Raw genomic sequence first — 13,001 nt, forward strand, 5'->3', positions numbered from 1 at the left:
ATTGTTAGTATTAAATATGTCTTTTTACACAAAAGTACAAATATAGACTGGGTAGTGTACATAGCGCTCTTGACATCACTCTTTTTTGCATAAAAGCTCACTTGTTTCTTTTTTTTTCCCCCTCAACAACCTCTATTTCATTCTTCTCACATGGCCTCTCTCTCTTTTCTCTCCTCTCAGACACCTTTTGTTTTTCGTTCATTTTAGCCTCAATCTCTCTTTTTAACTTCAATTGGTCTTTATATAATTTTTTTAAGGTTAAATGTACAGAGGTAATGGATTTGTTTTCTTTTTTCAAAATAATACCTATTTTTGAATCCATCATGAATGACCTTCCTATCGAACTACCTCAATCTGCCTAGTATGTGACCCACATGTATGGGATCAACATCATAACGAACTTTGTCATTTACCTCCTAATTGAAAACGAAACTAACACTTGTTTATTCACATTTACTTCCCCACACGTATTCAACCATAATGACTTATATGGTTTATGGTGTTTTAAAGTAGGCAAATTTTTTTTTTTTTAACTAAAGTAATGCTAGCTACACTAGCATAACTTTCCTTGTTGATAATTATACTACATACCTTGTTATTGATATGTCATCTAGTATGAAAAATGTTTTCCTTATGTTGCCTCAACTCATTCTCATTGATTTAAGAGCACAATACACTCCTAACCACAAACAACTCACCCCAACTAGATACTCTATTTCATCATCATTAAGCATCCTCAAGTTGTAGAATTTGATCATTCTTGCTATCATTTTTAGGTTTCCCTTCCTCATTATCACACGTAATCATAGCTTTTTTTGTTTGGACATTGAGAAGTTATGTGTGTTATCCCTAAACATCAAAAATATTTTATATCATGATTATGAGATGGTTAATTATCATATTTAACTCTAATATTAATGGATACATCTTTCTTTCCATTAGGTGGTTTGGTTTTTCCCTTAGAAACAACCCTATCATTCTTTTTATAATTTGGTCTCCATGACAAAAACAAATCATAATTCCAGCTTGGCTTTGAATTTTCCTTCTTTTTTTTAGTTGACATTTCACCTCCATAGCCATATTCACCATATCTTTTAATTCTATATAGTGATGTAACTTAATAATATTTGTTATCTTTTAGTTCAGACCATTCAAAAATCTTGTCATGATAGCTTCCTTATCCTTCTCTAAATTTTTTTGAATCGTAACTACCTCCATCTTTTTAAGTTAATTTTCAACACTCTTAAAACCTTAAGTAAGATTTTGTAACTTTTGATAAGGTACCAATAGTAATGTTAAGGATGAATCTTCTTCTTATGACAACCTTTATTTCATCACAGGTCTCAGTAGGCCTTTCATGATTTCTCCTCTTATTCATCTCAAGTTGATCCTATTATATGATTGCATAGTCAATAAACTTTATAACAACTAACTTCACATTTTTCTCCTCAAAGTAATCATTATAATAAAAAGAATAGCTTTACTTTCTTCTCCCACTATATGTAGATTTCTATATCATTTATTCCTTAGAATGAGGGACTCTTTCTTTTAATACTCATAAGGCTCATATCTACACGAACATGACCACTAGTATCCCTTTTAATCCCTCTATCACGCTTATCAACATTTTACTTAAATATGTTTATATCAACCATTGGTGTTTGATAACCTTTATCTCTTTTGGAAGAAGTATTTGAAAGTCATAAAAGATATTAGTAATAAACCTTATACACTCCCTTATACGTTTACAGTTAAAGATATGTCACTCCACTTGTGTTTCATTATTTACTTAGCTTCTCTTGATCTTAATCTCACACCTTTTTGCTTTTTTTCCACTTTAAACATCTACTTTTTAGTTTTTTTATTGAACTAAATAAAATCAACCAAAAATAAAATATGATGTAGTGTTTAAATAAGAGAATTCAAAGAAATAAAAAAGACAAACAAGAAAAACAAAGAAATTTATGAAGTAGGAGAATAAAAAAAAAATTATAAAGAATACAGGTCTGGTATTAGTTTAATGGGATATGTAAAGACAAAAATTTAGCATTAAAAACTATTTTAAATGGCAAATTAAACACCAAAGATTAATAAAAAAAAGACTTTCTTGAAGAACAACTTAACAAAACATATTGAAGATTGAATGTCTTAGGAAAACGCAATTAACTAGAAGACTTTTTCTTTTTATAACCACTACAAAAGCAATTGGAAGACAAGAAAACCCAAAAATTAATAACATAAGCTAGATAAATTTACACTAACTATTTTAATAAATGTGTATAAGGTGTATTTTAAACCTAAATGGTACGATTCAATGCAAAGAACAATTATCTATTTTGAAATCTTGAAACAAAAGGAAAATGAAATTCAAACAATAACAAAAACAATAAATTAAATATCATGAACCTAATTTTATAGTCAAGCTTTGATACCAAACCAATACAAACCCAGAAGGCTAAACCTTATAACCCACGATTAAGAATTAAAATACTCACCCAAGAGCATAAGGTATATGGTTAGAACACCTTAAAGATGATATATTTGATAAGTTTTGGAAGTTAAATGAAGAACCCAAGCACACTCATGTCATTCAATTCTTAATGATGGAAAACATTTATCTATTCAATGTGATTTTAGCTACTTATAAGATATGGCTTCAGCTAGTGAGCTTAAAATAAACTCACATAACTAACTAACTAACTTAAATTCAAAGTTGAGTAGGAAAAAAGTATAAAGCTCATGCTTATATTTAATGAGGCTCAATCTATATATTCTCGAGTAGTAACTTTTTGGTCTTTTTGGAAGATCTTTTCAATGTTTAATTGCTATGAAATTTAACATTTATAAAAAATAAGACCACTTTTAAAATCTTCTAGCAGAATTTTAGTACAGTCAATGATTAGATTGAAAGTCATGATCATTAATATAAAGTTGTGTAGTCAAGCTCTAGTACATATTAAGCAGTCTTATCTCTTACTTGGATCATATTGATCAAGGATTGATCCTTTTTTAAACTTCAACATCATGCTTGATGTCATCTTAAAAGGAATTCTCAAAGCTTGCTTTATCCAAATATCATGAATAAGCTCATTAAATACCTCTTTAATCCTCTTGGCTCTTGCCCTCATAATAAATCCACTTAACACATGCGATCATAGTTATCAAACTCGATTTGAAGGTTAATTCAGTTAAGGAGCCAAGTCTCGGGTTTTATGGGTCAACTCGGGTCAACCCGGATCAACCCGGAAAAAATTAAAAAAAAAATTATTTAAAGTTAATGCATCAATATTACACCTACCAAAGCTGAGCACATCTAGCAATACAAGTGTCCAAGTTGCAGTGGCAAGAGAGTTGGGGTTTAAAGTTAGATGCTGGAAGTCAAAGATGACATCATTTACACTATTTTTTTCTACAGGCTCCTCTTAAATGACTCCCCTCACTGTATAGAAAGATTCCAATTAGAACACCTCGAACCAAAAACAAACCATAGAAACAACAGCTCACACCTACCTGCAACAGCTTGCACGCCCTCTGCCACCACTGCTAGCGACATCACCATCTTGAGAGCTAACCCTTTTGTTCCCACCGACTATCAGACAACTATTCCTTAAATAATCATGGATTTTCTCTCCTAAAACCAGCCAAAGCTTCCCTTTTTCTAGGCCAAAGCAGTTGTCACAGAGGCTTGGCCACAATTTCCCTTATCCCTCTCTCTGTCATCCCCCTGGCTGACCAAAACAAGAGAGCCCCTCCTTCTTCTTCATCAGCTGCCTCTATCTCTTGGCCAAAACCAAGGTTCTTAATTCCATTCTGTTTTTCCCGGAATGGCCGAAACATTTTATACCAATTCAAAAAATGAAACAAAACGGAACAATTTTCATCTCATTTTAAATCTTGGTCCGTTCCGGATTTTTTGGCTAAATTTCAGCCGAAATGTTCCGGTTTCATTCCACATGTTCTGTTCCGCTCTTGAAAAGCCATTGAATCAAATTGAAACTTGTTCAATTTAATTAATTAAACCACCCAAATATAAAAAGCTCTTTTTCATTACTATTTTCAATAACAATGATATTAATAATAATATTAAAATTATTATTACTATTTTCATTAAAAATGATATTAATTTTTTAAAATTAGATTTATCACTAATATATATGATTTATATTCATGTTGTTTTTTTCATGTGTTATAATTTGTAGGAATTTAAGCAAAACAATGGATGTTTTAGATTTCATTAGCCTTGATAACATTAACCTAACTTTATATTTAAAATATTTATGTTAAAACATTTTACTTTCATAATATTTTGATATTTTATTTAAGTTGAATTACTTTCAGTTAAAGATCTATTTAATCTTGACTATTTAGAAATATTTTAAATTTTGAAATTATATTTGTTTGGCATTGTGTTTGTATTGCATAATTTATAATTAATTTATCTTGAATTTGAATTATGTTTGTTGAATTATATATATATATATATATATATATATATATATATATATGAATAGTACAACCCCGAAATGACACTCCGAAATTGAAACATTTCATTCCAATTGAAAAAACAAAATACCTACCGAAACGGAATTGACAACCTTGGGCCAAACTAGAGCCATAACCCACTGATATAGGAATCTAGCTCCACATACATCATCTCCAACTTCCCCCATCTCTGCTAAACTGAGACTCGGCTCTCTCTCCTTTAACAAGCCTCCAGCTGCCCTCTCCCTTTTTCTTTTTTGCTGCTAACAGCAGCTCATTGTAGAGAAGATGAAGAAATAAGAAGGGAGTTCGAAGGATAGAAACCAAATTTGAAAAGAAAAGAAAAGGCATTGTGTCTCGCTGAGTCGTCCAAATCATGGGTCAACCCGCCGGGTCGACCGGGTTTTGTCGAGCTATTGCATTAACTTGTCTTTTAACAAACCCAAATCGGTCCAGTCACCGGGTCGACCCACCAGACCGGTCCAGGTTTAATAACTATGCATGCTATAACATCCCTCATTCCGGGATAAAACGACAATCTCATGTCAATAAAAAAAAACATAATATTTTTTTTTTGTACATATATGTTCATGGTCTTCGTATTAAAATCTACCAGAATTTGATGGAGTTCCCCCTTATACTGAAAGGTCTCAGGTTATTAACATGAATTTATTTACACTTCTAATAGCTCGCATCTCATAACTCAATTCCCGGCCCAATCATCCTGGGTTTTCAATTTCCACACTTATACCCACACTGATCAACCACAATATTTACGATATGCATTATATAACAAAATATCATTGTAGATAGATAAAAATAAATAAGTATAATTACATAGGCATGAAGTATGATTATATGAACTACATGGTTAAATTCATTCAGTCAAGTTTAAACATTAATTATACAAATTAAGTTATACAAACATTTTTATATTTACAAAATACAAGGGTATACTACCTAGAAACTAGATTACAAAAAGGGAACATAAGCTATGATCTACTCTTGTCGTGCATATGATGATCCTGAAACAAAATACATATTATTGAAAGGTGAATATTACAATAAATATGACAACACAAACATCTAACAATTTTAACAAGGTAACATATATTCATAGTTCATTTAATTTCCCTTTAATTTTTTTTTTTATATATTTAGAATCCTTCCTTATCCAACTATTATTAATTGTTCCTTCTGCGACTTTCAACCTTCATTCTAGACTTTATGAGATCGAACATGATCATTTTTACTTATCACATTACCGATACCAATTTCACCGGTACCATCATCATCACTCCATATGTGTCATTCCAAGGTGATCCCCTCCTTACCCGGGATCACCTTAACCTAACATACACTAAATATATGTTAGTTTACGCCTCAAATCATACTTCTTATATTTCCTTTGTCAGTGATAATTTCATCATTTGGCAATTCACACAACTTTTCACCTTGAATACCCATACATTCAAAAATTCACATTTCACATTGGTAATATAAATAAATCATGAAAATTAACTATGAAGTATAGGTGCGATTCACCTACCTGTAATAGAAGCTCCACTCGTACTCCCCTGTTGTTGTTGTTGTTGTTGCCTCACACCTGTGGTCCCGCCTGAAATTCACAGGTTTATCTTATAAGTTCTCCTCACTTAAGGATATGTTTTATTATAAACATATCAACAACCAATAAGTCTTTCTTTCAGTCATCTTTTTTTTTTAATATTTTACGTTTTTTCTTATTTCACCCATTAATATTGTCATTCTTTGTGCAACCGTAATCATCATCCTATATATACATATATATGAACTATTTCTACTTAAAATCCGAATTGTTACTGTCTCGTTTTTTAACTATTACTGTCTAGACATTGAACTGTCACTGTCTCGTTTTTGAACTGTCAATGTTTAAACATTGAACTGTCACTGTCCAACTGTAACTATCTAGACATTGAACTGTCACCGTCTCATTTTTGAACTGTCACTGTCTCGTTTTTTAACTGTCATTGTCTAGACATTGAACTGCCATTGTTCAACTGTTATTGTCTAGACATTGAACTGTCACTGTCTCATTTTTGAATTGTTACTGTCTCGTTTTTTAATTGTTATTGTCTCGTTTGGTGACCCATAGCTCTCTATAACTCCAAATTGAGCAAAACCAATTTCATTAGTTAGCCAACATTCAAAACTATAATTTCTATAAGGAATTTGATCCTAATTCTTTCATCCTCCTACCTGAAATCTCTTTGAAAATCAAGAGATGAAACTGTCCAAATTCGTTAGCCTTTCCATTTACACACAACATATGAAGTTCTTTAATTTAGCAACTCATACTTTTTCCTCAATTTAAGTCTAAGAACTAAAATCTATAATTTAACATCCAGGCATCGATTCATAATCAACTTGAAATGACTCATAAAAGCAGGTTTAGAATACCTTACCCGATACGCATCAAAGTTTCGATCCCTCTTTTTTCTTTATAATGGCAGCATGCCCTCCCCTCTTCTCTTTTTGTTAATCCCTTTCCCACTAGCATTTATTTTACCTACAACCCTTAATCTTGGATGGGTTTTTTTTTTTTTTTTGAAATTTTGGTGTTTCTATCTTGATTTGTAAAAATGAACATAAAACTCTCTTTTATTTCTTTACGTTATCTCCAGATCTGTTTTTAGTGACAATAGAAGTACTTATGCTCTATAATTATTCTTATTTGCATTAAGGCCTCATCTTCTTTAAGTGTATTTATTTTGCCCCCACTTATTTCTAGTTTAGTTTATTTCCTTTAATTTAATCCAGCCTTGATTTTTATTTTTTTTTTTTTTCTCGGGATTTACACATACGATGAATCATATAATGTTATTTGTTGATTATCATCATGAATGAAGACTTATAGAAAAGTATGTAGTCAAGTAATATACATAAAAATAGTTCTACATAATTATTTATGAACCATTGTAATTTGGAACCAAATACTATTGAAAAAACATAAAAAAAAATAATAAGATATAATTTTAACTACAATATAAATATTTTTATATATGTACCGTGTAAATTCACAAATTACATTAGAAGAAACTATAAGGGGTAGAGCTTTCACAGTAAAAAAATTTATTGTTGTTCTAGACTCATTGTCATTATGAAATTGGAACGGTGAAATTATAATTTTGGCCTTCTCAACAAAACACAATTGACCTTGGAAAGGGGTATAATGGTCTTTTGTTGTTGTTTGCATAGTAAAAAGACTAATGTACCTTTTAAGATTTAAAAATTAATAATAATAATGCAATAATGGGTAGAGGAATTTTTAGGTTTTTTATTTTAGATACAAAATAAAATGACCACAATGCTTTAAATTCAAATTGCCTTCAACTTGGGTTAAGGTTTTCTTTTTTTCTTTTTAGTTTGGTTTTTTTGTTATATCAAGTTTGATCATGGGTAATTTAGTATTTTAGCATATATAAAATATTATTTAATTTTTAAAAAATGGTTGCAAGTGAAAGTCACATATACACACGTGGGTACTCTTGTGTTTTTATGACATGCATATAATGTCGTTCAACAACCAAACTTTGATTTCCATAATGGCTTTTGAATCCTCACGGCATTGCCTCTTTTCTTAGGTAGCGAAGTGTGACCAAAATATATCTAGTTTTGCACCGGTGGTTGTTTTATTTTCTTTTTTCTTTCCTCTTTCCTCCTCGACTTTAGAGTCTTCCCCTACACATTTTCAAAACAGCCATTCAACTTGTTTTCTTTTAGATTTAGTCATTATTTTTTTTATTGCTATTTATTTTATTTTAAATAATTTATAAAATTAGAATTTTCTTTCAATTTAATTTTCTTGATTTTTCTCACCTTTCAAATTCAGTCATCATTTTTTTTATTGTGAATTTTTTATTTTTAATCATTCTTTTAATTAAATTATCTTTTCAATTGCTTCCTTTAATATTTTATATCATTCTCTTAATTGAATTATCTTTTTAATTGTATCACTCAATATTTTATTTCATTTTATTTTATGCAGATTTTGTCTTTATTTTTTTAATTTCTATTTGTTTTGTTTTTAATCATTTTTGTATTGGAACTTTCTTTTTTGATTTCATCCCTCAATATTTTATTAATCAGGATTTTGTTAATCTAGGGTTTGACTTATGATTGTTTCAACATCTTATATGAGATGATTCTAATTTCTGAAGACTAAAGTCACGGGTTCAAAAGATTAATCTAAGTTGGTTGAATTTTTATATATATATATATATAGGTCCTTGTTTACAATTTCATTTCATCATATTATAGGATTATTTTAATCTAATATGTAAAATCACGAGAGTTTTGAGAGTTAACAAAAGTTGACTTGAGTTAATTTTTTTTTTTAATTTCTTTGTTGTTGTTACCTATTTTTTTTAATTACATTGTTAAATTAATTGAGATTATTGAATCCAATAAAGTTAATAATCTAACTCTCAAATTTCTTTTACTTCTTTAAAAATATTATTCTCACCTAAGCATTTTTTATGTTTTTACATTAAAAAAATGGTTTGTTTGGCTCGCAACATGGCATGAGCCAGAATCTAGTTATAAATTAAAATAAATTGTTCACCATGGCTCATGTGCACTAAGAACAGCTAGCCATGGTGCCTTTTTTTCATATCTTTTGTAATTGTTGACTTTGGTTCTTGAATTTTTGGTTTTTTAATTTTATCATTATGTAATAATTTCTTTCGATTAGTTTGATATGGTGCATGCAATGTAGAAATAGGTCATGGCTTTAGATTTTATTAGGGACCAGATTTAACACCGAGTAAAGTTTTTTTTTTATTATTGTTCATGGCATGAAAAAGTACACTTTGATCTCGGACTTTTTTAATCTATTTATTGTTATTGTTTTATATTTTAGTCATGAATTTATTTATTTTATGTTTCAGGAATTTGAGATGAAAAAAAGATTTCTACATATTAGAGAGAAAAGTGGAAGTGGTTGAGAAGTGATCAAAATTAAAATATAATTATTTTGTATCATTAAGAGTTTTGGGGTAAAAATTAACTTATTATTAAGCTTCCTGGAGTGTTTATCTAACACAATTTTATCAACGATGGTCATTTGAATTTGAACAAATTCATAGTACAGCAGAGTTGAATTTCATTTGCCTGAATTATATGACATTTAGCCACTTAAGTAAACCAATGTTTCTTCTTGGGAACCGAAGCTCCATTTTCAATGATACTCAACACTATTTACAGAGGGAAAACACCATCTGACTTTCATCTCGGCAACCCTACAAAATAATACAAGGGGAGGAAAACGCCAGCCACAGCACAGATGGGCAAAAAATGTAGTATTGCTATCAGAGGATGTCCTAATTTACCGAGTTGCAGAGACTGTAAAACAGAAAAATTCGCATGCTTGATATGGAAAATAATTCCTCCCTCCTCAACACAGACTCTCCTCTTCATTCGTCCTCCTGGCTACGCAACCTCACGAGCTTGTTAGCTACAACAACATCAAGCTACGCAGCTCGCTCCACAATCTCTTTCCTCTTCCTTGTTGACACATTATGTGCTATCTCAGCGCAATAAGTCCTGGATCACGTTAAAAAGAATCGTCAATTGGGAAAGAGAGTGATCTGCTTGGTATAAAGTACTCGGACAACAAGAGCTCATCTGTGTTTTTACCTGTTGTGCATCATCAACACCTCTAGCTCTTTGACATTGTGGACAACAAATTTCTTGAAGCAGTTTGGAAGATAATGACGAGTCTTCTTGTCAGAACCATAACCAATATTGGGCATCAGAGTACATCCCTTGAACTTTCTTCGAACACGAGAATCAATACCCTTTGGCCTGCGCCAGCTTGTCTGCCAAAAATTATGAAGAATGAAACATAGGTATCAGGAGGAAATGAAACGCTTATGAAGAAGATCCATACAGTAACATTGAGAGAAGGAGAGTTATGGGAAACAAATCAAAGAAACCAGCCAACAGGTAAACACTGGTAGCCAGGCAAAAGAGAGATGTAAGCAGGGATAAAGTAACAGTAAAGCTTGTAGGGACCAGCTAACTGTGTCGCAAGGCCTGTTTATAATCTGTTTCTGCCCTTTACACTAAATGCCCAGCCACAAAAACAAATTCTGGACATCAGATACCATGGGCAAATGGCAACATATAATAGAACTCTACATCCTAAGAAATTTAGAGATGATAAACCAAAGCATAAGAAACCCCACATAGAAAAGACTAACCAAAAACTGCAACCTCAGCCGAAAGATGGTGATTTTTTTATGATCATCACAGGACAATCAGCACTGACAAATGATTTGCATCATAGATTGCAGTATAAATATAGAAAATAGAATACTATATAATAAACAGCCAGATGGATATGCAAATGAGATCAGATGGTAGTGCATGTATAAAATTCATCATCCTATAGCAGAAATGGTGGATAAATATCATCACACCTCATTGCATATCTCCTTAACTTAAAAAACTACATGTAGAACTAAAACGTTAACGAAAAACACAGCAAGAAGTCACTATTTGTCATGAAGGATCAGATCAAAATAAATTAATCAGCAGCTTCCATTAGGACTAAGACTGGGTGTCAAAAAAGCTTCATCATATCCTTCAAACCCAGGGACAAAAGAAAAAGACTACAACTCCTATCCTGTAAACGAAACAAGGAAATCAGACCATACAATTATAATGATTGAAGATTTTTTTAAAAAAAAATATAGTTGTTTAGCCGAAAAGGGACCGGATAGTCGATCGCTAGCTCGCCATACTGCAACCAAAGAAGGAAGCAAATGAGACTGGGTGTCAAATGGGCTCTTCATTACAAGGCAAAAAAACCAATTTAAAAAAAAAAAAATTAAGACATGATACAATGATTATAAGTTGAAGGAATCAGACAAGGAATGTCAATCACCATCCTGCACCTCAAAATGCAAGTAAGACTGGGGCGACAACAAGTATCATCATTTTCCTTACAGAATCCCAACGTTGTAAGCTAACAAATTTAACAAAAGTAAATCATACTTTGACAGAGATCTTGCGGTCACTTTGTGGCCTCTTGAACTTCTTAACTCTCTTCTTAACAATCTTCTTCGTAAGCAACGGCACCGCCATTTTCCCCTTCCTCCCTGCATTCTAACAAAACACACACCAACCATATTTGTTAGCTCCATACACATAAGATGATAAGATTTGAAAATCAAAGAAGAGAAGAGAATAGAAGATGGAGAGACAGGGAGCTCACGATGGTTCGCTACGCCTACACCACTGAGATTTCAAGAGTGTGGTTTGGCTCGGGATTTATATAAAGCGAGAGAGAGAGCATATTTAGGGTTTTCTGTCTTTCCACGGGTCGAATTCAAGAGATCTGGGCCTTCGTAGCAGGACAGATCGACGGTGGAGAATTATGGTTCTCTTAATCGCCAGCCATGCCCCAGTGGGTAACACCTTGGCCATCTGGGCGATCGGGTCTTACAGAACTTGTCTAGTTATTTGGAAGCGGACAATTTTTTTATTTTTATAATATATTATAATTATAACAAAATCTAAAAGAAAAAATGGAGTTTTCTACTGTGAAAACAATATTGGTCTGCGGTATGTTAAAAGTTGGATTAAAAAAATTAATATAAGAAAATTGATAGATATTGCTAATATTTTTTTTAGTAAAAAGAATTTTTAAATTGTATAGAAATTATCTTGATTTGACCTTGCTTGATTTTTCACAGCTCTAAAAATAATTTAAATTGAATCTCTAATATATATTTTTTGCTAATATTGTTTAATATCATTGCAATCTCATCAGGATATAAAATCAAGTTATAAGGAAATCCTTAAATTAGGTAAGCGTGCGGATCCCTACAAAATATTTTAATTTTTTTATTTAGTATTTAAATATAAAATAATATGATATTTTTATTTTAAATAAAAAAACTTTTTAATAATATATTTTATTATATTAATTTTGATTCTATCTATCAAATTCTACCAGCTCCGCCCTGTCTTAAATGTTGCTCCATCCATGAGCTTGTAAAAAGTAGTAAGACCATGGGAGATGAAAATAGGAGAATTATGTAATGAAGGAAATTGTATGTGAATTGTAATAAAAGATGTAGTTATAGTAGAGAAATGTAAAAGTAGTTAAATAATGTGAAAATGAGAGGAGAATTTATTGTTAAGTGAGAGGTGTTGGCCAATCAAGAAAAACGATACGAGAAATTGTGGAATTTTATGAATAAGTATGTAATTGGATGTGTTTAACGTTTTTAAAAATATCAATTGTGATGAGATGGATTTAAATAGAATTTTTGTATGTTGGATGAAAATAAAATTATTATGTGTGATTATAATGTAAACATTTCATATAGTAATGATATGAATTAATGTGGTAGAATTTTTTTGATTTAGAAGAACTCAAATTCAGAACTAATAGAGAAAAAATAAAAATAATAATAATATTGCGAAGTATTGGTAATGCGAGAAGGGTTATCAGATTTATTGATATTCAT

General features: G+C 31.0%; 1 protein-coding gene and 4 non-coding genes across 7 annotated transcripts; all 5 read right to left on the reverse strand.

Moving 5' to 3' along the window:
- Positions 1-9,511: 9,511 nt before the first annotated feature.
- Positions 9,512-11,930, reverse strand: LOC118054812 (large ribosomal subunit protein eL32z). 3 transcript variants are annotated; one of them, XM_035066534.2, is made up of 4 exons: positions 11,741-11,930; positions 11,521-11,624; positions 10,159-10,340; positions 9,512-10,065 (listed from the first exon to the last, which is right to left on the reverse strand). In XM_035066534.2, the coding sequence occupies exons 2-4, from the start codon at positions 11,608-11,610 to the stop codon at positions 9,993-9,995; spliced, it is 345 nt and encodes a 114-aa protein (XP_034922425.1). In that variant the 5' UTR covers positions 11,611-11,624; positions 11,741-11,930; the 3' UTR covers positions 9,512-9,992. The 3 variants fall into 3 exon arrangements, with proteins under 3 accessions (XP_034922425.1, XP_034922423.1, XP_073268557.1); XM_035066532.2 differs by having other exon boundaries at positions 11,521-11,631; XM_073412456.1 differs by having other exon boundaries at positions 11,521-11,928.
- On the reverse strand, positions 10,732-10,816 carry LOC118054847 (small nucleolar RNA Z196/R39/R59 family). The gene has a single exon (XR_004688566.1). It is a non-coding gene; the product is annotated as a small nucleolar RNA Z196/R39/R59 family (small nucleolar RNA).
- Positions 10,871-10,948, reverse strand: LOC118054846 (small nucleolar RNA Z195/SNORD33/SNORD32 family). The gene has a single exon (XR_004688565.1). It is a non-coding gene; the product is annotated as a small nucleolar RNA Z195/SNORD33/SNORD32 family (small nucleolar RNA).
- On the reverse strand, positions 11,033-11,108 carry LOC118054849 (small nucleolar RNA U31b). Its single transcript, XR_004688568.1, has one exon. It is a non-coding gene; the product is annotated as a small nucleolar RNA U31b (small nucleolar RNA).
- LOC118054848 (small nucleolar RNA U31b) lies at positions 11,386-11,467 on the reverse strand. Its single transcript, XR_004688567.1, has one exon. It is a non-coding gene; the product is annotated as a small nucleolar RNA U31b (small nucleolar RNA).
- Positions 11,931-13,001: the final 1,071 nt, after the last annotated feature.

This window comes from Populus alba, chromosome 11, assembly GCF_005239225.2.
Source record: "Populus alba chromosome 11, ASM523922v2, whole genome shotgun sequence".
In the NCBI taxonomy this organism is placed as follows: Eukaryota; Viridiplantae; Streptophyta; class Magnoliopsida; order Malpighiales; family Salicaceae; genus Populus; species Populus alba.